Source organism: Ovis aries, chromosome 2 (assembly GCF_016772045.2).
Source record: "Ovis aries strain OAR_USU_Benz2616 breed Rambouillet chromosome 2, ARS-UI_Ramb_v3.0, whole genome shotgun sequence".
In the NCBI taxonomy this organism is placed as follows: Eukaryota; Metazoa; Chordata; class Mammalia; order Artiodactyla; family Bovidae; genus Ovis; species Ovis aries.
This window is the reverse complement of record NC_056055.1, coordinates 249,980,028-250,004,648: the sequence shown is the minus strand read 5'-3', so window position 1 is coordinate 250,004,648 and position 24,621 is coordinate 249,980,028. Positions and strand designations below refer to the sequence as shown.

Sequence of the window (24,621 nt, the reverse complement as noted above, 5' to 3'; positions counted from 1 at the left end):
CTGACTCTGACCCCAAGCCTAACCCTTCCGATCTCATCTACCCCATGGACACACAAGCTCCTCTTTAGTGGGGAAGACTTTTACTTTGAAAAATACTCTGACAGTAAGTAAGGTTCAGTTACTCAAGAAACACCTGCCTTCAGGCCGTGTGTGAAGCATTTCGGGGGCGCATCAGGTGAGCCGGGGAAGCAGGCTTGGGGATTGCCCGGCCTTGTAACGTTCCTTCACTGGTCCAGGTGCGCGCCCAGCGCGGATGGGTACAGAGAGCTTTCCTGCAGAGGCTTCAGTTGGCGGAGGCGACTCACCGTCCTTGCGGGGCGGGCGGAGGGTGTTCAGGAGGGCGGGACGCGGCCGGGGAAGGGGTGCGGGCGGTCACAGGCCCGTCGGTCGGGCGCCCTCTCCCCTGACCTCCGAGTCTCCGCCACAGACACGGCTGAGCTCACCCGCCCTCCCGCCGGCAGGAGGAAGGCGCCCGGAAAACGTCCACTTTGGGGAACTCTGTTTCTGGGGTCCGTCTACCTGAGGGCAGCCTCGGGGTCCGTAAGGGCTCTGTGCCCGACCCCGCTTCCCTCCGACGCGCGCTCGGCCCGCCGGCAGCAGCCGCCTCTCCGCGGTTGGCTCCGCGCTCGCCCGGCCTCCGCGCTGCCGGCCCCGCCCCTCCCCGCGCCGCCCCGGCTCCGCCCCTCCCGGCTCCGCCCCGGCGTCTTCGGGCGGGGAGGGAGACCAGGGCGCGCTTCTGCCCTCCCGGCGTGAGGGCTCTGCGCCGGGCCTCCCAGCGCAGGGGCGGGCCGGCTCCCTGCGGCCGGCGCTGGGGGCCTCGCTGACTGGGTCCCGCCCCTCAGGCCTCTCAGCTTCAGGGATGTGACATGAACGCCCTTTGTGGTGAGAAAGGAGGCGGAGGAGAGAGAGGAAAGGCTCACCCCGTGACCAGGAAAGCTGCAGCCGCAGGAGGGGGAGGGGGAGCTCCCGGGGGGGCGGTGGGCAGGGGCGGGGTGCGCCCACCCAGTGTGGGCCCTGCCAGGCGCCTGGCGTCTCAGGCCCCGTGCCCCTGCTGTGACGTCCGCTGGTCCCACTGAGACCCCACACGCTGCAGCCGCGGGCCCGGGCCAGACCGGGCGGGGGTGGGGGTCCCTCGGAGGGGCAGACCGGGCGCTGTCGTTCTCCCAGGCTCTTGCTTCTCCTCTCGGCACTTCCCTCTGTCACCTGTTTATGAATCTTGTCTCCCCAGACCCCCTCCCCGCCCCCCGCACCCCAAGCCAAGCCCAGGCAGCAGCTCAGGGAGGGGCCAGGCCACCGGTTACAGTCACAGTACCCGCCTCTCAGCTCAGCGGCCGCGGTGACTGGCAACAAGATGACGTCATGACCTCTGACCCCTCAGCAGGAGGCCCTGCGTTGGAGGGAAGGAGAGTTACTGACGTCAGTGGGCGGTGGTCAGGCTAACTGCCCTGGAAGTGAGCCTGGGGACCTGCAGGAAGGGGGAGCGGTGATCCCTGGCTCCCCTGAGCTGTAGACGCTCTCCTTGCCCACCTCCCGGTCATGTCCCCATCCTCCCCCCCCCCAATAACGGGCTGGACCTGGGCCTGTTCTACTTCCCCCGGCTCATGAGGCTCATCAGGGGCTCATATCAGCCCCCAAGAGCCAAGGTCAGCAGAGGGGGGACACAGTCCTGCCTTTTACTAGTGAGTACACGTCAAATGATCGATGATGATTAAGTGCTCACAACAAATGCCTGGAGGATCCAGCGGCTTTCTGTAGGGCGCGTCCTCCTGCTTCAGGGGAGGAAGGCCCGTCCCCGGCTTCCTGCCGGTCCCGCATCTGTTTGTGAGCTTTGCGCCTCCTCCGGGCTCTGGCATCTGTTACCTCCATGCAACACGGTAAGGCACGCTCATCCGTGCCTAGTGTGCTAATTTGTGCAGTTTTTTAAAAAGAATTGTCTGCTCGTGTCCTCTGCCCGTTTTCCACTGAGGATTTGTGCTTGCTTCACACATGCACACGTGATTATAAACACCTGCTTCAGGGGCAGTCCACGACACTGCATTTGATTGTGAAACTCTTTAAACTTCATATTTTGAGTTGGCAGTGACAGGAACACACGTGCTGCCCTGCTGACCTTGTCACTCGAGGAGAACAGGGTTTCTGGAGGCGATTAGCAAGTGAACACTGAGGGTCTCAGTGCATTTGAACTACCCCTGCACCCAAAAAGATTTGAGCCGGTTTTCCATAAAATGCTCCTGTAAATAACTACACGAAAATAGAAATGCATACTGAAAATTACTAGAGAGGGTGAGAAGATGCTGACACCAAAACCACGCCAGAAGCAGGTTCCTGCAGTTGACGTTCAGATTAGTTCTAAAATTTTTAGCTATCAAGGCAAAGACACATCATCTTCAAATGCAAGTGCATTCATTTCTAAATTCGTTGCACCAGCTAAGCTTCGGCCCAATTCTCATAAAGACTGGGAAAGTGACTTTAATCCTTCTAGAAAGTATCAGAGCCACCATGCTCTCTGGTGTTTAACTTTTTCCAGGCAACGCAGCTCGCTGTGCCCTCTGGCAGCCCTCTGGCTTCATCTGACCTGAGCAGGCACACTGGTTCTTCAAGGGTGATTTTGTTTCTATTTATTTTTGGTTATATGATGTTGGCTTGAAGCACTGAGCAGATCTCCTGGGACAATTAAGCCATGTTCATTAGGAAAGATTTAGTTGAGTCCCCAATACTCTTACCTGGGCTCTGAAAGAATGTGGACTGCAGCACTGTGTGGGAGAGGCTGAGGTCAGGGTCGTCCAACAGGAACGCTTGCATGAGCGGCTGGCAACTGTTTTCACTAAGAACGAGAATGCGCGGCCTCTGTCGCTGCGTATTGTATGTTAATTATCACCTTTTTTAAACTAAAAATGCCTGATTGCTAATGAAAGTAAAGAGACAAGACCCTTGAGTGTTATTAATGGCTCTGAAGAACCCATAATCTGTTGGTGTGCTTACATTTTAAAGATCAAAACTTATAATGAAAGCAGATAAGAAAAGAGGCATATTCATGTTTATCCAATTAAATCAATTTCTCTTTTTTGTGTTTAACTATCACAGGGGTCAAACCCTATGGTTTTCCCAGTAGTCACGTACAGATGTGAGAGTTGGCCCCTAAAGAAGGCTGAACACTGAAAATTGATGCTTTTGAACTGTGGTGCTGGAGAAGACTCTTGAGTCCCTTGTACAGCAAGGAGATCAAACCAGTCAATCCTAAAGGAAATCAACCCTGAATATACATTGGAAGGACTGGTGCTAAAGCTCCAATACTTTGGCCACCTGATGGGAAGACCTGACTCATTGGAAAAAACCCTGATGCTGCGAAAGACTGAAGGCAGGAGGAGAAGGGGACGATAGAGGAGGAGATGGTTGAATGGCATCACTGACTTAATGGACATGTGTGGGGCCCTAAATGGGAAACCTTGAAAAAAGAAGGGCTAGCTTTGCGGTTTAGAGCTAAGATGGCGCCTGGCGGAAGAGATGAGGGCGTGGCCTAAGTTGTTTGTTAAAACTTTTGATTGGCGCTCTTGATTTCCATGCACGTGGACAGCGGGTGATCACCATAGACTGTTGTTACAATGAAGCGCATAACGACTTGACCTTTAACGTGATTGGTGCAACTATGGCATATTACAATTTGACCTTTAACGTGATTGGTGCAACCTTCGCAAAACCCCCTTGCTTGCCTATATAAACCAAGAGTTTGTGGCAATAAAGCGGAACTACTTAGACGGAACCCCTGTCGCGTCTGATTGTCTCTCACTCTCGGAGGGGCTGGGTTGGGGACAGCAGGCTCACCTCTCCTCGGGACCCCTCGGCTTTGCTGAGGGAAGTTCCACTGCCTCTCTTTCTGCGGAGCGCCCCCTGCAGGCATGGACTTGAGCAAACTCTGGGAGATGGAGAAGGACAGGGAAGCCTCACATGCTGCAGTTCACGGGGCTGCAGAGTCAGACATGACTCAGCAAGTGATCAAGGGTCAGCAAACTATGAATCCTGGTCTGAATCGAGTCCATCGGTGTTTGTGTAAATAAAGTTTTATTGGCACTCAGCCATGCTTGTTGGTCGTATCCCCTGTGCTACTATGAGCTTCAAGGGCAGCCCTAAGCTGCTGTGACCGAGACCACATGGACCTGGAGAAGAAGTTTACGCCTGGCCCTTTGCAAGAAACCGCGCTGCCCCAGGTTCATCATGTAGCTTTCATAGCTAATCTAGGATTTCCAGCACTTACCCTGATCTAGCACTGGAAATACAACGGTGAGGGAAAACCCCTCATGGGCTCCCTCAGGCCCTGAGAGAGACACGGTCAGACCCCTCCCACAGGAGGCTGAGCGCCGTGGTGGTGAGCATGAGGAGCAGAGGGTCCTGGGTGGCACAGAGGGCTGACAGGCTAGTGAGGGGCTGGGGACACCTCTGCTTAGAGTTGCAGGGTGAGCAGGCGTTCTCCAGAAGACGGTAACAGGCTGGGGCAGAACGTCCCCGTGTCTCAGCTCTGGGGGCAAGGAGAGACCCTGGGGCACTCGAGGAGTGGAAGAGGGGACCTGGAGCCTGGAGACAGCCTGAGCTCAGGGCAGGACAGAGATGGTAAAGGCTGAGGCTGAGTCCCACAGAGCCCACTGATCATGGTGAGGATGTTATTCAGACCAAAAGGAAGTCATGGAAGGTTTTTAGGTGCAGGCCTGATGTGACCAAGCATCACTGTGAAGCGTTACTCCTCGCTGCAGTGAGAAGAGTGGATGGCGGTTCATGAGCGCTGATACGGGCGGGTCGTTTTCTACTGCAGTAGTCCAGGCAGGAGGACATCATCCCTGGACTGAGCAGGCTTGGAGCTGCAGAGAGGGGATGACTCTTGCTGCTCATCCCTCCCTCCATCCTTTCATCATCCACATACCCATCTACGCATCCGTGGACCCACACACCGACCACCGTCTGTCTACCCATCCACCCATCCAGCTGTTCATAGTTTCACCCCCACCCACCATCCTCCATCCACCCACCATCCTCCATCCACCCACCCACCCACCCACCCATCTATCCCCTAGTGCCAACCAGGTCCTCCCACATGAGCTGCCCACATCTGCCCCACATGGCCCTGGTACAGGGCCATGCACCTCTGTGGAGGGGGAAGGGGCTGAGGCGATGGCAGAGACCCAGAGGCTGGTGCTGGCCTGTCACGGCCTGGGTGGTGTCTGGGGTCAAACTGGAGTGGCCAGAGCCCACGCCTCTGAGGTCAGCCTGTGTGCAGTCCCTGTGGGCACGTGCACTGCGGAAATACAGACCCAGGGCTGACCCCTTTGTCAGAGGCAGCAGGAAATAGGGTGTATCAGAACCAATAGGCTCTACTGTCTATTGTCGATCAATTATCTATTATCTGTCTAGAGACTGCTTTATGTTAAGGAAATAGCCCACCCAACTGTAGGGCTGGCAAGTAAGAAATCTGCAGGGAAGACCAGCAGCTGGAGACCCGGGGACAAGCTGATGCTGCAGCTGGAGTCAGGCTGTGGTTGGGCACAGACCCCTCTTCCTTGGGGAAGCTCAGTGTTTCCTCATAAGGCCTTCAGCTGACTCGAGGAGGCCCCCACGTTATGGAGGATGACCTGCTCTACTCAAAGTCTGCAGACGTAATTATCAGTTCCATCTAAAAACATCTTCATGGTGACGTCTAGGTGGTGTTTGACCCCAAACAGTCCTGCGGTGCTATGGTCTGAATGTTCATGTCCACCCAAATTCATATGTTGGGCTCCTAACCCCCAGAGTAATAGTGTAAGGAGGTGAGGACTTGGGGAGGTGATGAGTCATGAGGATGGGGCCCAGTGAATGGGGTTAGTGCCCTTAGAAAAGAGACCACAGGGAGGTTACTGGGAGAGGTCAGCATCTGCAACTGTGAGGCCAGCCTTCACAGGAACCCAACCAGGTCAGCACTTTAATCTCAGGCATCCAGCCTCCAGGTTGTGAGACTTAACTGCTGTTTATAAATATCTAGCATATATAACTTGCCATAGAAAGACACACAGCCTAGCCAAGGTGACATAAAATAAACCATCAGGTATGGGTTTAATTGCCACCTAATTTTTACATTTTCCCAACGGATCAAAAGTTTTCTTTGGGATGGATTATTCTCTAGCCTGAGGTTGGTACCTTGGCGGGGACACATCAGTGAAGTGTGAGTGGCAGGTGGGGGGTGGGTGGTCCAGCCCTACGGCCACGGTCCTTCATGGTGATGCTCTCTTCCAGGACTGACCTCTGAGCCCTTGGCCACCACCTATGGCCAGCACAGGGCGAGGGGAGGGGACAGCCTGAGGAGATGCCCACCTGCCTGCACTGGGTGGAAGGGGGCCTGGAGGTGTGTAGCTGGGCCACACTGTCCTGTTCAGAACATCTCACCCCACTGGTGCCTCTGCAGCCCACGTGGAACAGTGCAGATTCCAGAAGTTATAAACGTATTTTGTAGCAGTGACATTTAGAAAGCAGGAGGCATTTAGCTTGTGCTCACAAAGAGAAGATGCTTTATTGTTGATGATTATCTGTTCTCCTTTTTTTTTTTTTGGCCAAGAAATAAAATAGGAAAGTATTAAAACCTTTCCAGTTTTGTATTTTATCTGAGGATTCATCTGTGAAGAAACACTGAATAAATTGTCTTTGCAACCAAAGGAAAGACTCCTTATCTCCTTGCATTTGGAGTAATTACCCTGTGTCTTGCATTATGGTATTAGGAAATGGACCAGAAAGCATGCTGATTGAATATCATTTTAGAAACAAGCTCATAGGATGTGTTTGGCACCCAGCTCTGCTCACTGAAGCAGTTTGGCAGGAGGGACAGGATGGTGGGAAGTCGTGGCTGGAGCCTGGGAAGGTCGCATGCAGACCGCATGCTGGTGGGGAGGTTTCCTGAGGCTCTGGTTCCACTGCCATGGACAAGGCTGGGAGCCCGGGAGCTCAGAGTAGATCCTCGCAGCCCTGGCTCCTAAGCCAAGAGACACAGAAGCACAGAGACAGAGAGAATGAGACAGAGACAGGGAGAGGGGCTCCCGGGGGCTCTGTAACCAGGAGAGTGACCCCATTCGTGGGGCTCCACCCACACGACCTCCGCACCTCCCCAAGGCCCCACCTCCTGACAGCAGGGCCCTGCCCACCGCAGCACAGCTGCTGTCCGGTGCCTCCCGCTGCCCTTGCCCGAGGCGTGGTGAGAGCCCAGCTGGAGAGGGAAGCCAAGGCAGAGGAAGGCACAGCCCTGTCCCCAAGCTCATGCACGGCTGTCTGTGTCCCCAGGGACGCTCTCAGCTCAGTTTGCTCAGTCTGGAATCTGAGATCATGTAATTAAAAGCAGAAAAGCAGATGGTATACACGGAGCTGTCAAGGGCTTCTCCCGTGGCTCAGATGGTAAAGAATCTGGCTGCAATGCAGGAGACCCAGGTTCAATCCCTGGGTCAGGAAGATCCCTGGAGAAGGGAATGGCAACGCACTCCAGTATTCTTGCCTGAATTCCATGGACAGAGGCATCTGTTAGGATACAGTCCGTGGGGTCGCAAGAGTCTAATAAAACTAAACCACCACCCCACCACACCAAGATTTCACCTTTATTACACAGTTGAGGGTGTGGGTCTCTCAAAGGAAAAATATATGCAAAGATATATCTGACTTAAATGAAACCATTTTTTGTTTTCAGGGTAAAAAATGTGAGGTGTCAAAACATGCCTGAATTCACATCTGTAAGATCTCTTTTGAGAGCTCAGTTTTTCTTGATTATTAAAGCTGTCACTTTAAACAAAGAATTAAACAAGAGATAAAGATTGAAATTTTGCCCACAGGGAAATAAAAGCACTCTGAAAAGGATTAAGGGACTCTGCTCTTCACACTTTGGTCTATTAGGGGCCAGGCGCAGGCGTCTGCTTCTGTGTGCGGGGTGGCCGCAGAGGGTCAGTGGAGACGCGGCCCTGCCTGCGGTCCAGCTCCGCCCAGCGGAGCGTTGTATCCCGGGCAGCCCAGGCTGGAGAACCCGGCTGCGGGGGCTGCGGGGGCTGCGGGGGCTGCGGGGGCTGCGGGGGCTGCGGGGGCTGCGGGTGGGGTGGGGCGGGGGCAGGCCGGTAGGTCGGCCTCACCATCAGGACAGAGACTCTGACTCCCGGAGACAGGACAAGAATCGAGTTACTCTCAGGGGGTGACCGGCTTGGGACCAGGGGCCCAGGACTCGAAGCAGGGGAGGCAGGCAGCTCCCCCTCAGGAGGGGCTCCAGGCAGCGGCCCCGAGGGGGGTCACCAGGGCTCCTGCCCGGCCTCACACCCTGCGTTCAACCCCAAGGAAGCCGAGGGCTGCCTTCCCTGCGTGTCGATGGCCGCCACCCTCTCCCAGCCCGGCTCCCACAGCCGGGCTCTCCCCCGCGGGACGGGGCGGGGGTCCACTGCGCACGGCCGCCTCCTCCCGGGACAGGCCTTTCCCTGGTAGGGACCAGCCGGCTGGCTGCTCCAAAGCCCCCAGGTGGGCTGGGACTGCTCCCACCCGGGGCCGGGGGGCCGGGAAGGGAGGACCCCGGCTGGACCGTGCAGCCGCCTTATCACTTCAGTTACTGTCAAGACTCTCCCAGACTCGGAGGCCTGGCCTGGGGTCTCCGTTGTGCTCGGGGTGGCCTGTGCCTCCCCGAGGATTGAGGAGCTGGGGGTTCCCCAGGCACCTGGACTCACCTGGAGCCTGACCACGGATGCCAGGTCCCCCCAGGCTGGGCCCACAGGTGGGCGCTCTAGGTGAGACCCGCTGGTGTGGAAGGGATGGAGAGGAGCAGAGTGCAGAGCGGCCTGGGGTCCTCACTTCTTGGGGGCTCACACTAGTGTGTAAAGGCACACTGGTCACTTCCTAGGCCTGTGGAGAATCATAGGGAAAATCCCGCGCCTTGGCGGCTGGTGCTCCTCTAACTGAGTCTGCAAAGGGGCCTCACAAGGCCCTTCTGGCGGAATTCCTTTCTGCTTCCCCAGCAGCTACTCCACATGGCCAGGCTGCCCCACTCCCAGGTTCTTTCCCAACTGAGGCAGCGCAGAAGCCAGTCTCTCCTCTCACAGAGGAAATCGTCTGACCCACTGGCTCCATCTCCTCAGCCTCCAAAAACCTGCAAGCTTTTCCTCCCGGGCATGAGAGGGTGTTTCTGTCTCCTTCTCAAGGACACCTGTCCCGCATCCTCCCCACCTTCCCCCCATGCTCCCACCGCGGCTGATTCACATCCTGTCTCTAACTGCACTTTTCAGTTGTTCGGTCTCTGAGTCATGTCCAGCTCTTTGCAACCCCGTGGACTGCAGCACACCAGGCTTCCCTGTCCTTCACTGATCCTGAAGTTCGCTCAAACTCATGTTCATTGAGTGGGTGATGCCATCCAACCATCTCCTCCTCTGTCGTCCTCTTCTTCTGCTCTCAATCTTTCCCAGCATCAGGGTCTCCAAATGAGTCTGCTCTTTGCATCAGGGGGCGAAAGTACTGAAGTTTCAGCTTCAACATCAGTCCTTCCAATGAATATTCAGGGTTGATTTCTTTTAGAATTGACTGGTTTGATCTCCTTGCTGTCCAAGGGACTTTCAAGAGTCTTTTCCAAGACTAAAGAATTGAAAACATTGATTCTTTAGTGCTCAGCCTAATTTATGGTCTAGCTTTCACATCCATACATGACTACTGGAAAAACCATAGCTTTGACTATATGGACTTTAATCAGCAAAGTGATGTCTCTGCTTTTTAATATGCTATCTAGGTTGGTCATAGCTTTTCTTCTAATGAGGAAGGGTTTTTAAATTTCATGGCTGCAGTCACCATCTGCAGTGATTTTGGAGCCCAAGAAAATAAAGTCTGGCACTGTTTTCATTGTTTCCCCACCTATTTGCCATGAAGTGATGGAACGGTATGCCATGATCTTCGTTTTCTGAATGTTGAGTTTCAAGCCAACTTTTTCACTCTCCTCTTTCACTTTCATCAAGAGGCTCTTCAGCTCCTCTTCGATTTCTGCCATTATTGTGGTGGTCATCTGCATATCTAAAATTATTGATATTTCTACCAGAAATCTTGATTTCAGCTTGTGCTTTGTCTAGTCCAGCATTTCACATGATGCACTCTGTGTATAAGTTAAATAAGCAGGGTGACAATATACAGCCTTGATGTACTCTTTTCCAATTTGGAACCAGTTCGATGTTCCATGTCTGGTTCTAACTGTTGCTTCTTGATCTGAATACAGATTTCTCAGAAGGCAGGTAAGGTGGTCTGGTATTCTCATGTCTTTAAGAATTTTCCACAGTTTGTTATGATCCACACGGTCAAAGGCTTTCAGTTAAGTTCAGTTCAGTCACTCAGTCATGTCCAACTCTTTGTGACCCCATGAATCGCAGCACGCCAGGCCTCCCTGTCCATCACCAACTCCCGGAGTTCACCCAGACTCATGTCCATTGAGTCAGTGATGCCATCCAGCCATCTCATCCTCTGTCGTCCCCTTCTTCTCCTGCGCCCAATCCCTCCCAGCATCAGAGTCTTTTCCAGTGAGTCGACTCTTCACATGAGGTGGCCAAAGTACTGGAGTTTCAGCTTCAGCATCATTCCCTCCAAAGAAATCTCAGGGCTGGTCTCTTTCAGAATGGACTGGTTGGATCTCCTTGCAGTCCAAGGGACTCTCAAGAGTCTTCTCCAGCACCACAGTTCAAAAGTATCAATTCTTTGGCGCTCAGCTTTCTTCACAATCCAACTCACATCCATACATGACCACTGGAAAACCATAGCCTTGACTAGACAGACTTTTGTTGGCAAAGTAATGTCTCTGCTTTTCAATATGCTATCTTAAGTTGGTCATAACTTTTCTTCCTAGGAGTAAGCGTCCTTTATAGTGTAGTTAATAAAGCAGATATTTTTCTAGAATTCCCTTGCTGAGAATGGTCCAATGGATGTTTGGGAATTTGATATCTGGTTCCTCTGCCTTTTCTAAATCCAGCTTGTACATCAGAAAGTTTTTGGTTCACATACTGTTGAAGCCTAGCTTGGAGGATTTTGAGCATTACTTTGCTAGCATGTGAAATGAGTACAATTGTGCGGTAGTTTGAACATTGCCCTTCTTTGCGATTGGAATGAAAACTGACCTTTTCCAGTCTGAGTTTTCTCACTGCTGAATTTTCTAAATTTGCTGGCATATTGAGTGCAGCACTTTTATAGCATCATCTTTTAAGATTTGAAATAGCTCAACTGGAATTCCATCACCTCCACTAGCTTTGTTTATTTAGTAATGCTTCCTAAGGCCCACTTGACTTCACACTCCAGGATGTCTGGCTCTAGGTGAGTGACCACACCATCGTGTTTGTTTGGGTCATTAAGACTGTTTTTGTATAGTTCTTCTGTGTATTCTTGCCACCTCTTCTTAATACCTTCTGCTTCTGTTAGATCCGTACCGTTTCTTTTATTGGGCCCATCTTTGCATGAAATGTTCCCTTGGCATCTTTAATTTTCTTGAAGAGATCTCTAGTCTTTCCCATTCAATTGTTTTCCTCTATTTCTTTGCATTGCTCAATTAAGAGGCTTTCTCTCTCCTTGCCATTCTTCGAAACTCTGCATACAGACGGGTGTGTCTTTCCTTCCCTCTTTGCCTTTCGTTCCTCTATCTCAGCTATTACTCAGCACTTCTCAGTAAATGTGGGCATTTGCACAGGACACTTCTTCCCACCCACGTCTCCAGCCACCGCCACGGCTGGCACTCTGGCTGAGAGCCAGGCCAGGAGAACATCAGTCCATGCCCCTCGGCCCCTGGATCCGGGTAGAACCTGAGCAGCTCTGGTCCCCAAGCCCCTGCCTGCATGGGGGATAATGTTCTATACGGCGGCCTGCCTGCATGGGGGATAATGCTCTATGCGGCGGCCTGCCTGCATGGGGGATAATGTTCTATGCGACGGCCTGCCTGCATGGGGGATAATGTTCTATACGGCGGCCTGCCTGCATGGGGGATAATGTTCTATGCGACGGCCTGCCTGCATGGGGGATAATGATGCATGTTCTACGGCGGCCTGCCTGCATGGGGGATAATGCTCTATGCGGCGGCCTGCCTGCATGGGGGATAATGCTCTATGCGGCGGCCTGCCTGCATGGGGGATGATGCTCTATGCGGCGGCCTGCCTGCATGGGGGATAATGCTCTATGCGGCGGCCTGCCTGCATGGGGGATAATGCTCTATGCGGCGGCCTGCCTGCATGGGGGATAATGCTCTATGCGGCGGCCTGCCTGCATGGGGGATAATGCTCTATGCGGCGGCCTGCCTGCATGGGGGATAATGCTCTATGCGGCGGCCTGCACTGCGGGTCCCTGCCTCACTGTGTGGTGCCATGCCTAAGGTCTTGTTCGTAGCCTGGCGTTGCCCAGTGTGCTCGGGCAGAAGCCAGAAAATACGTTCTCAGTTGGAACAGGCTCTATTATTTATGAAGTTCTATTTAATATTTGAAAATCAAAAGCTTGGAAAGAAAACATCCAACAGGGTCTCAGGGTAAACAAACAGGCCCTCTGATGCCATTCTGTGGGGCCTCAGCTGAGGGGCTGGGGAGACTGTGCTGACATCCGGATGAGCCTCCCAGGTTCTGTGTTAAAACTAAACACTCCAAATTAACTTTTGGAACTTACAGCACCCCTCATGGGTAAGGAGTTATCCATTTAATTTAGAAAAATTTACTCCTAGTCCTAAATACTACAATTTTCTTTACAAAGCGGAAGAAAGTACCTGTGGAGGCTGGAGCCAAGTCTGCCAACCTCCATGTGAGAGTAGCTCCGAGATAACCAACCAGTGTGTCTACACTGGGGCAGGCTTATCTCCACTGGGGCAGGTTATCTACACGGGGGCAGGCGTGACTGGGGCAGGTGGGTCTACACTGGGTCAGACCCGACTACAGGAGGGCCGGCATGTCTACACTGGGGCAGGTCCTTCCCTTGTTTGCTATACATTCTTTACCAGGAGTTCTGCGTTTGGGGAAAGTTTAAAGCTACATCTTCCAGACAAATGAGAGCCAGCCGAGGTTGGATTCAGCTCCCGGGATGTTGAAAAGCTCCCAGCCCCACAGGACCAGTGGGCAGCTGAGCCGGGCCACAGCGCTGATGGTGGTGCTGCGCTCAGGAAGGAGGTCACAGTGTCTTCACTGCTAGAGACAACCCAGGGCTCTAGGACCACTCTGGCCGCCGTGACCACCCTTGGCACAGAGAAGCCCTGAGCAGGCAGGCGGCAGACAGAGCCACCTGCGGGGGTGTGGCCTTTGGGAAGGAGGCCGCCGACGCCCACAGGGAGGGAGCTGGCTCTCCCCCGCAGGTCGCCATGTAGACCCGCAGACCGAGGGTGGAGCGCGGGGAACCAAGGTTCCTGGGGCACTCTGAGCCCCTCCTGCCCTTGGCACACCCAGTGAGGGGCGAGGAGCAGAGCTGGGGGCGCACAAAGGTCCGCGGGCCCTGCCCCCCTCCACCAGGGTCTAATTGCACCTCCACTCCCACCCCCACCCTCCCCTCCACCGGCACCGTTCAGATGCCCATTCTGCGTCTAAACTCTGAACCTGCTCCTTCTTCCATCCCACCTCCCACCTCCCCCAGGCCACCTCCCAAAGACACAGGGGTCCCTCAGGTGTAGGGTGAGCGGGCCCCCCGTGGGCCACAGCCACAAGGAGGCATTTAGTCTCAGCCGGGAGCCCCTCCAGGTTACACGGAGACCTTCGTGCTTCATCCAGCTCGGCGTTTCTCATGATGTACTCTGCATATAAGTCAAATAAGCAGGGTGATAATTTACAGCCTTGACGTACCCCTTTTCCTATTTGGAACCAGCCTGTTGTTCCATGTCCAGTTCTAACTGTTGCTTCCTGACCTGCAGGTGGTCTGGTATTCCCATCTTCTTCAGAATTTTGCACAGTTTATTGTGATCCACACAGTCAAAGGTGTTGGTGTAGTCAATAAAGCAGAAATAGATGATATTTTGAAACTCTCTTGCTTTTTCTATGATCCAGTGGATGTTGGCAATTTGATCTCTGGTTCCTCTGCCTTTTCTAAAACCATCTTGAACATCTGGAAGTTCATGGTTCACATATTGTTGAAGCCTGGTTTGGAGAATTTTGAGCATTACTTTACTAGTGTGTGAGATGAGTGCAATTGTGCGGTAGTATGAGCATTCTTTGGCATTGCCTTTCTTTGGGATTGGAATGAAAACTGACCTTTTCCAGTCCTGTCACTACTGCTGAGTTTTCCAAATTTGCTGACATATTGAGTGTAGCACTTTTACAGTATCATCTTTTAGAATTTGAAATAGCTTTGTAGGACTGGCTGAAGAAGCACAAGCCCTATTTGCTGCATAAAAAACAGTACAGACCTAAACATATAAAGACTGAAAAATGAGGAGGAAAAGATTTTCCCACACAATGAAGGTCAAAAGAGGTGGAGTGGCAAATTGTTATATCAAATTTAAAATAACAGAAGATGCTGCAAGTTAAATGACATTTCAGTCGAAGAAGAAAATTGTTAACATATGCACTCAAAAGCGTATCCCTACAGAGACACAAAGGGGAAACTGGAGTAACTCGAAAAGAAACACCTACACCAATAAGGGTCAAAACAGAAGAACCCTTTACACGAACTGGGATGCAAATTGTGTCTTCAGTACATTGCACCCAAGTGGGAATAATTATTAAGTGCATAGTTTTTCAGAAGCCAATTTGGGGGTCACTTAGTAAATTTAATAAAATTTTGTATCAGGATCTTTTTGACTAACGTGTGAGCAAAGGCATTAAGTACAGAAAAGAAGCACCAAAAACAATGATGAAAATTACTGGAAAAAAGGGGAATCAAAAAATTCATAGATGATAGACAGACTAAAGGGAAACTAAAAGCCCCTAACAACGCATAAAGCAATCTCAATAAGCAGAGAAAAGCTCAGAGAAAAGAAAGAAATGAAAAGGATTTAAAGTTAAAGGTAATAAAAAATAAAGACAATAATGAAGAAAGTAAATAAACAAAACTATAGTTGAAGATTACAGAAACAATAAGATCACAATGAATCAGGACTATTTTGACATAAATGACAACTTCAGGAGAAAAGGATATGAGTTTAATAAGTTCAACCTCAAAGAATGAAAGACATCCAGAAACTGTAAGAAAAATTACCAAGCTCTGAGATCCCCAACTATGGTGGAACTCTCTTGAAAGAAAAAGGCTGATCTTCACAGTGAATTTTCTAAGTCACTTTGAAAGCTCTTAGAACGCGCATGTAAAACACCTCCGAAAACAAGGCACAGTCTGTCCTGGCCAATGGCCACAAATTTAGAATATTACAGGCAATACACAGATGAAAATAGATCAAATTCAACAAGAATATAGAGCAAAACCACAAATACACATACTAATCAAGTCTTAAGAGAGGCCACAGATCCTTCAAATAATCTCAACATACTTTTTGGAGTCAACTACAGAAATAATCAGAAGAAAAGAATGAATGCAGGTTGGAAAAAGGAAACAGTGGGACAGGAAACCCTTGTGATGCCATCAAAATTGTGTTTAAGTTAATGAAGCAAAATGTCCCAGGATAGAAATATAGCAGAAGTCTGTTTTCCAAATTCCCCTTAATGAAAAAAAAAAAGGATCAAATCACATTACCAATTACAACATAATAATACAGCTAGGGACAAAGGAGCTGTGAGGGAGAGAGGAGAATTCCATGCTCCAGGGTGGGAGAATAAAATATTGTGGAAAATATTATATATAACCTCAAACAATTATCATGGGCAATTTTTCACAAGATTTAATCTTCCCCAGTCAAAGAATATGCGTGTTCACTCAGAGACAGCTAAGCAGATTAAAGAATGGATGGAGGCTAGAGGATAACAGTGGATATTAATGACCATCTTTTAAGTGGTGCTGGGAAAACTGGCCAGTATGTAAAAAAATTGAGAGCCATGTGCCTACACAAAAAATAAAACGCAAAATGATTACAAAGTCCCCTGTAAAAACCATAACTTAACTTTTAAAAACTTATTTATTATACATAAATATAACAAGCAATCTTATCTAATTATTTCAGCAAGAACCTTCTGTGATCCTACCCCGCAAAATGAAAATAAAAACAAGACCTATAAATTAAAGTTAAAAACTTTGTACAGATAAACCAGGTTGAAAAAACACCTCAGAAAGGGAGAAAAAAGAATAAAATGAAAAAAGAAAAAAAATAAACTGACAAAGGAGATTACTTCCGAGACTATTTGGGCGCTAAATAACTCAATAAGAATACACAGCCCAATAAAAATGGGCACAAGGCAAACACTCTTCGAGTATATGGATGCTGATAAAAAATGAAGAAGCTGAAATAAGCGTCTCCTTTTAGCAAAACTACATGAGACAATGGAAATATCAGAAACTCACAATAGTGTGTGGAGAGTGTGGGCAAAGGGGAAAGTGCTCCCTGTGGCGGAATTAAAGAACACTAGAGAAAGGCCATGGAGAGTCCTCAAAAAAAAAAAAAAAAAATCCTGGAAGTGAACAGCTAACCCGCGCTGGCATACCGTGATAAAACCACCACTGAGACAGGCACGACTCCAAAGTATGCTAGTAAATACACAGCAAGCACTGTTTACCAGCCAAGGAGATAGGAAGGAAAAAGACACTGATGACTGTGGAACCAATGTGGAATATATAGAAAGACTGTCGAACATACGGAACGGATAAGCTATACAAGAACCCATCTGAGTCACTTGCAGAAAAGGTGCATGAACAATTATATCATGGAAAATAAGTGAGGAAAGGAAAAGACACAGCGGGAATCTAGAACATGATGAAGAAACATTTACAGCTAGTACAAGGGGAAATAATGAAAAAGGCTACATAGAATGGGGCGAGGGGAGAGAGGAGGATGGGAAAGAGAAAAATAGCGGGAAAATAACGACCATGTAAAAAGAAAAGCCGGGGAATGCGCTGTGGACTCAAAGTGGGGCCTGCTATAATTAACACCTGGATAAAACAGGTGGTCGGGTAGAGAGGGACATGAAAAAAGTACAGATATTTTCTTAGGACAGAAATACATACGCTCATTAAAATACAGTTAAACGCGGGATTTGGAGAAATGGAACATTCGCAAAACTCTAAGGGAACTAGGAGAAAAGAACGAAACTTAAGTGATGAAAATGAAACGAAAGCTACTAGTACAATTTAAGAAGGCTGAAACAAAATGCTAAAACACAATAGTTGAAACTTGGACTTTGATGTTGTGAGAAAACAAATGGTAAACTTAAAATACGAAAACAAACTGAACAACTAGAAAGACACTCCGCACGAGAGAAAGAGGCTGAACCAACAGGAAGAGAAGAATTGCAACTTTCGTGCTAAGTGATCTGCACGAGAATTTTGAGACGTGAATGTATAAGCCTACATTGGTTATCTTAAAAAGACAAGCAACAAAAAAACAAAAAAAGAAAATAACATATAAGCATGATTAAAAGAAGAAAGCAAAAACAAAAAAGGAAAGAAAAAAAAGGAAAACAAAAAAGACCGGGAGAGAGGAAAGGAGCTGAGGAAATGAATCCAAAGTTGCAGCAAGCCTATGTCTTTCGGAATGAGCTCGCTTTGGGGCTTGACCAACGGCCCTGAAGGGAGAGAAGCATATGTGCCCCTCTCCCAGCATCTTTTGGTGCCAGGACCCTGAACGCTAGGAGAGTGTCCAGTGAGAAAGCATTGAAATCGGAGTGGACCTCACTGGAGAACAAAGTTGAAGCAAGGGTTTATTGTTGTCTGGGGAGGGATTGTCCTCAGGCAGGGGTCTGGGGTGGGGAGACCCCTAAAGGGGAGAGGGTAGGTGGGCAGACATGTTTCCAGAAGTGTGTTAGGATGTGAATGGTGAGCCCACGGAATTCCTCTGCAGTCCGCATTTGTGTGCTGAACTTGGAAGACCTGCAGTGAATCTCTAGCGGACAAGGCTGGAAGGCCAATGCCCTCGAATCATTCGCATCCAGAGTCCTTTGGCACAGGCGGCCAGGTCAGAAGTGCCTGTGGGGCTTTGCCGGGGTCCAACCCCCGCAGGATCCAGGGGAACCTGAAGGAAAAGTGGCCTCAGCAGATGATTTAGAGAGAAATAAGGAAAGAATATTGTAGATAAGAAAATAGAGGAGAGAAAGAGGCTGATATTCCTTGGTTTCCATAGAAAGTCAATAAAACTTCGAGACAAGAAGTTTGCCCCGTTCACGGAGGCCACAGGTGCCTTCCTGGTCTCCCAAGGGAATGAAGATGCAGAACGTCTTCCCGTTCAGGTCTTAGAAACCCGGGCAGATAAGTGAACGCAGGGAGCCTCTATGCTCCAAGGATCAGCCTGAAAAACAAAGTAAGAGAGAAAAACAGAGAAAAAAGAAAAACACGGGGTTACCAAGCTTCTTCAAGTGAGGTCCATTGTTTTTATTTTCAAAAGGGTCTTTTATACCTTTACTTGTACATAGAGGGAAATGAAAGATGCAAAGTCATACAGAGTCAGCCCAAACATTACGTCTATTTTGTCTTTATCGAAATCAAGATTATTTCTGTAAACCTTTCCCAAAAACAATATTGTGTACATTATCTTCTGGCCTTGGAGGCCTGTGAACATTTTATGACCCTCTTTTGATAAAGGCTGTTCAACCAGAAAACTTATTTTCCCTTGAAATGTTTTTTCTTATATTTCTAATCTATATCGGCCTCAGAAAGTATCAAACAGAGTTACATTCTCACGAAGCAAAGATGCAGTGAGTTACAAGAAAGAACCAATTAGCTCAAAAGTCTGATGTGGTTAATTTCAGGCTACACCTGTTTTTCTTACTTTCCAACTATGTTAACTAATGCACTCCCAGGTGCACAGTGGATTAGAGATATGGGAACTCAGCAGCAAGCATTGGCCCAACAAAGAAATCCTATGCCTAGTACTACTCGAATAACTGTTAACTCTTTGAAAGGCTCTATGTTTTAGGCTTTCTATGCCTCTCACAGTAGGGAGGCTGTAAATAATCATATGATTAGGTGCAACAGTCTGGATATATTTGCCAAGCAAGATATAATGCTAAAAGAGGGGGTTTTGATTGGAAATATTTCTCTCATGCACAGGAGACTTATTAGCTATAGTTCTAAGATGATTTTCTCCAGAGAAAGTGGTCAAGAATAGCACCCAGTTAATGTTAGAGGAGATGGTGAAAGTCATGAAATAGTAAAACAGACAGATACTGGTTTTGGAGTGGATGCTCGAGAAAGACTAGGGAGCCCATTGAGTTCTCAAGACTTGTTTAACAGTTCTCTACCACACGACCTTGTCATGGCTGGGATCTCCCTGGGTGGCTCCAGGCAGGGCTTCCTCAAGGGGAATTCCCCGAGAAAAGTGTCGGTGGTTGGATGGCGGGAGTGGGAGTGGGCAGGCCCTCGGCCGCCTCAGCGAATGAGGAGCTTGCACGTGCGGGGGTGGGGCTGTGGGAAAGCCCCCAAAGGACCGAGGGGGTGGAGAACGGGCCCTTTTTGGAGACGACGGTGTGAGGGAAGGAGGCACCGGCGTGCAGCTGCAGGTAGGAGATGGAAAACCTCGTGGGCCTTGTTTGCAGAGACCCGGGGGCTGCTTCTGAGCACGGGAGAGGTGCGTGTCCGGCTCCCTTCAACGTCTTAGCCGGAGGGCAAGGTTGTCGGGCCAGCGCCGCTGGTGCGGATGCCCCTCGGGGACCCTCTGTCCCTGAGGGGCCGTCGCCGGCAGTCGGGTGCCCCCAGCGGGGTGACTTGGCTCCCGGGTCAGCGGGGCTGGCGCCTGGCCAGAAAGTCGCCCTGAGTTGGAGGGGGCCGTGGGGTGTGGGCGCTGGGCTTCAGAATCTGGGGAACACGTGCTACGTGAATGCGGCGCTGCAGTGTCTGAGCCACACGCCGCCCCTGGCCAGCTGGCTGGTGTCCCGGCAGCACGCCACCCTCTGTCCGGCCGGCGGCTCCTGCACGCTCTGTGCCATGCGAGCTCACGTGACCCGAGCCCTCCTTCACGCGGGAGAGGTGATCCGGCCCCACAGGGACCTGCTGGCGGGCTTCCACAGACACCAGCAGGAAGATGCCCACGAGTTTCTGATGTTCACTCTGAGTGGCATGCAGCAAGGGTGCCTGAGTGCATCCCAGCCGTCGGGCCACGCCTCCGAGGACACCAGCGTCGTCCGTCAGATCTTTGGCGGGACGTGGAGGTCTCAGATCCAGTGTCTCCACTGCCTCGGTGTCTCGGACACGTTCGACCCTTATCTGGACATCAGCCTGGATATCACGGCGGCTCAGAGTGTGGAGCAAGCTCTGAGAGAGCTGGTCAAGCCCGAGAAGCTGGAGGCGGAAAATGCCTATGACTGTGGCGTTTGTCTCCGGAAGGTGCCTGCCACCAAGAGGTTGACTTTGCACAGCACCTCCCAGGTCCTGGTGCTGGTGCTGAAGCGGTTCACACAGCTGAGCGGGGCCAAAAGGGCTCAGGAGGTGCGCTATCCCCAGTGCCTGGACGTGCAGCCCTACACGTCTGAGCGGAAGGCAGGGCCACTGGGCTACGTGCTCTATGCCGTGCTGGTGCACTCCGGGTGGAGCTGTGAGCGAGGACACTACTTTTGTTACGTCCGAGCGGGCAACGGCCAGTGGTATAAGATGGACGATGCCAAGGTGACAGCCTGTGACGAGACCGCTGCCCTGAGCCAGAGCGCCTACGTCCTGTTCTACGCCCGGGAGGGTGCGTGGGAAGGGGGCGCTGGGGGAGGGGCAGTGGCCCCCCTCGGGGCTGACCCCACAGACCCCGGGCAGCCTGCAGGAGACGCCAGCGGCAGAGCTCCTGGGTCGCAGGATTCCCCGGGGGACACAGAGGCCGAAGGGATGAGCTTAGAGCAGTGGAGACGCCTGCAAGAACACAACCGACCGAAGCCGGCCTTGGAGCTGCGCAAGATCCAGGCTGCCCTGCCTGCCGGCGCGGTCGTGATTCACCGGTCCAGACACGGAGGAGGGAGAAACCGCCCGCCGCCCGCCCAGGAGCACCACCGGCTCGACCGTCCCAGCACGGACACCCCGCCTCCGGGGCCGACGGACGTCGGCCACGGTCCTTGTGCCAGCGGGAGGGCCAGAGCGACCAAGGGGAGGAACAAGAAGCCGCGGCCATCTCTGGGGCTGTGGCGGTAGGCCGGCTCTGATGCACACGCGTGCAGACGCCCAGGCACACCCTGCATGGGGCACGCCCTGGGCGACGCACCAAGAGTGCCGACGAGGAGCGAGTTCCTCTCTGGCGGTGAGGACGATGCGGCCTCCGGGGGGAAAAGGCGGGGCCGGGAGTGAGCCCGGGGTCTCGGTGTTCCCTGGGAACGGGTTTGTGCCCGAGCGGCTCAGCTCTCGAGGGCTGGCTCTGCTGGGAAGTCGGCGGAGCGAATGGGGTGCGTGAGCGGGTCTGAGCACGGTGCCAGGGCCTGCCACTTCTGCGAGGGATGTCCGGAGCCCTTCGGCGGGGAGGTGCAGGGAAGAGCGGGTGCAGGTCCACGCACCGTGTCCTTCCGGCCGGCCAGGCTCTCGAAAATGCCCCAGACGTCGAGCAGCGTCCGGGGGGGGGGGGGGGGGGGCGGGGGGGGGAGATGGGCAAGCAGTCTTTATGGGTGGCTGTCCTCGGGAGGCCTCGGGCTACTAGGCAGAGGGTCCGGCAGGAATGAGGCGGGGATCTGTGCGTCCCCGGCAGGACGCTCGTCCGCAGAGTTCCCTGGGGCTCCATTTCCGGTGCAAGGAGCATGCTGGAGAAGCGCCAAGTGCCAAACAGGAGAAGCGATCCACGATGCCATGAGCACCACCACCGGCACCACCAGCACCGACACGAAGGCCAAGGGGAGAAAGGCGAGCCAACTAGTCCCAAAGAAACCTCTCCACCAGCTGTGCACCGGGGCCTAGGTGGAGATCCGTCGCGCAGCGTTCATTTCCGAAAGCAAAGGTCCTCCCCGCACTGAGGAAAGGCCCGAGCCTACCCTAGATTGGGATAGCAAGACAACTGGACCTCCGACCCTGCCCGTCCTGCCTGGCAGTCAGTTGTGTCTTCCAGCTGGGCCCCGGACAAACGCCGCTGGACGTGAGGAGATGCGGCCGGCCTCCAAAGTGCCTGGGGCGGTGGGGAAACTGTCCTCCCCTAGCTGCTTTCTCGACTGCCTCATGATTCCCGTGACCCGGTGGAGGGGCGCCTGAGGACCTTTATCGATCACCTCTTGCGTTTCATTTCTGTTTCTTGGCTGACGGCCGCGAACCCCGAACCCTCCAGCAAAGGGCACACCGGGAATGTGCGGTTTAACATCTCAGACCTCGAGGGACAACTCTGGCTGCTGACTGCGCGAGGCGGCGTGGCAAGCAAGAGAGAACGTTCCGATGGCTCGTTTTCCCCCGCATGGTTCCCTACAGCGCACCATGCCCTCCACACGTGGATTGGAAAAAGAATGATGAGCAGTATCTTCCCCCAAGAACACGAACAAGCGTGCCCCGCGCGAGGACGTGGAGCCACCCACAGCCCTCCCTCATCATCACCACCCATCTTCCTCCGCCCCATCGTCTCCAATGGACTTACTGCTTGCCCCACCCACCCCCTTTGAAGAAGAAGAAGAAGGAGAAGGAGAAAAAGGAGAAGAACGGCGACTGGAGCGGCGTGGCAGAGGGAGTGGGAAGGTGGCCTTACGCTGGGGGAAATCCCTGCAAAAGCGAGAAAAATACTGGCTGATCTCGCTTCTCTGTGCCATGGGAAGGAGGCAAGAGGACAGCAAGGGTGTGAGCACTTGGACAATAAAGCACAAAGCGGTAGGGTCCTGGGATGGGATGGGGAAGCGGAACATGGGAGGGGTGCAAGAGGCTAAGGCAGAAAGCAGGGTCAGGGCCGTTCTTTCCTAGTAAGGGTCCACGGAATCAACGCTTCAGCTATGTATGGGAAACCCATGGACCGTGAAACCCCCATCGTCCTGGAAGGCAAGCATAATGTCCAGGACGGGAGAGCAAACAAACACACCTGTCCCACACCGAGAAGGAAAGCAACAGTCATCCTCCTCCAGGAGGGAAACCTTTTGTATACCTTGAGTTATAAGGCGTCTTGAGCCCTGGAATTGGAAAGACGACTGTATGAGTCCACTAGTGTATATAAAATAGAGAAAGAGAATAAAAGCAACAAAAAAATAACAAAATGAACACAAAATTAAAAAATAAATAAATAAAAATAAATGGAAAACCAAAAAAAAAGAAAAAAAAAACCACCTCAAACAACCCAAAACAAACAATGAGAGCAACAACAACAACAACAACAACCATCAGAACAAACGGAAGAAGGAAAAGGAAGGAAAATAGACCACGGAGACACAGAAGGAGCTGAAGCAATGCATCCAGAGTTGCAGCAATTCTATGCCTTTTGGAATGAGCTCGCTTTGGGGCTTGACCAACGGCCCTGAAGGGAGAGAAGCATATGTGCCCCTCCCCCAGCAGCTTTTGGTGCCAGGACCCTGAACGCTCGAAGAGTGTCCAGTGAGAAAGCCTAGAATTCGGAGCGGACCTCACTGGAGAGCAAAGTTGAGACAAGGGTTTCTTGTTGTCTGGGGAGGGGTTGTGTCAGGCAGGGGTCTGGGGTGGGGAGACCCCTAAAGGGGAGAGGGTAGGTGGGCATACATATGTTTCCAGAAGTGTGTTAGGATGTGAATGGTGAGCCCACGGCATTCCTCTGCAGCCCGCATTTGTGTGCTGAACTTGGAAGGCCCGCAGTGAATCTCTAGTGGGCAAGGCTGGAAGGCCCAATGGCCCCGAATCATTTGCATCCCGAGCCCTTTGGACGAAGGTCTGAGGGAAGGAGGCACCGGCGTGCAGCTGCAGGTAGGAGATGGAAACCCTCGTGGGCCTTGTTTGCAGAGACCCGGGGGCTGCTTTTGAGCATGGGGGAGGTGCGTGTCCGGCTCCCTTCAACGTCTTACCCGGAGGGCAAGGTTGTCGGGCCAGGCTTCCGTATCCTTAGCATAGTCTCAGAGTTTTCAGTCTAATATCCTTGGTTTTGTTGGCTCCATCCTTTGATCTCATCGTCTATTGTCTTCTTTTCCTGCCTCAATCTTCCCAACATCAGGGTCTTTTCAAATTAGTCATTTCTTTTCATCAGATTTCCAAATTATTGGAGTTTCACCTTCAGTATCAGTCCTTCCAGTAAGTATCCAGGACTGATTTCCTTTAGGATGGACTGGTTTTACCTCTCTGCAGCCAAGGTACTCTCAAGAGTCTTCTCCAACACCAGAGTTTTCAAGCATCAGTTCTTCGGTTCTCAGCTTTCTTTGTAGTCCATTTCTCTCGTTCATACACGCCTATTGGGCAAACCATATCCTTAACTCAAAGAACCTTTGTTGGCAAATAATGTCTCTGCTTTTTCATATGCTGTATTTGTTAGTCATACCTCTTTTTCCAAGGAGCAAGCATCTTTTAATTTCATGGCTACAGTCACCGTCTGCAATGATTTTGAAGCTCCAAAATAATATAAGCTGAGTTATCTGCCACCGCAGCAAAGAGACTTTGAGGCAGAAACACCCAAGTAAGCCATTTCTGGCTCACAGACTGTGAGGAGTTTAATAGGCAAGGTTTAAGAGTGCAGTCTTGGAGTAATGCTGTCAG

At 51.6% G+C, this 24,621-nt stretch overlaps 2 protein-coding genes across 5 annotated transcripts in view; one reads left to right on the top strand and one right to left on the bottom strand.

Moving 5' to 3' along the window:
- Window positions 1-63: 63 nt before the first annotated feature.
- Window positions 64-2,802, bottom strand: LOC121818522 (basic salivary proline-rich protein 1-like). Its single transcript, XM_060408835.1, has 3 exons — window positions 2,724-2,802; window positions 520-1,364; window positions 64-272 (listed from the first exon to the last, which is right to left on the bottom strand). Exons 1-3 carry the CDS (start codon window positions 2,800-2,802, stop codon window positions 225-227), a joined length of 972 nt encoding a protein of 323 aa, XP_060264818.1. The 3' UTR covers window positions 64-224.
- The window catches only part of LOC114112247 (ubiquitin carboxyl-terminal hydrolase 17-like protein 6), a 35,805-nt gene continuing 11,909 nt past the window's right edge, over window positions 726-24,621 (top strand). The window contains exons 1-3 of one of the 4 annotated variants that reach the window (XR_009599702.1): window positions 726-882; window positions 1,229-1,679; window positions 3,085-21,256. Coding sequence is in view for 1 of the 4 variants with exons in the window: in XM_060411546.1 (XP_060267529.1) it covers window positions 19,549-21,150 (1,602 nt within the window). In the remaining 3 variants the exon portion in view is untranslated. Of the gene's footprint in view, window positions 883-1,228; window positions 1,875-3,084; window positions 23,323-24,621 lie in introns of those variants that run through there. The other 3 variants (XR_009599701.1, XR_009599700.1, XM_060411546.1) reach the window with 3 other exon arrangements.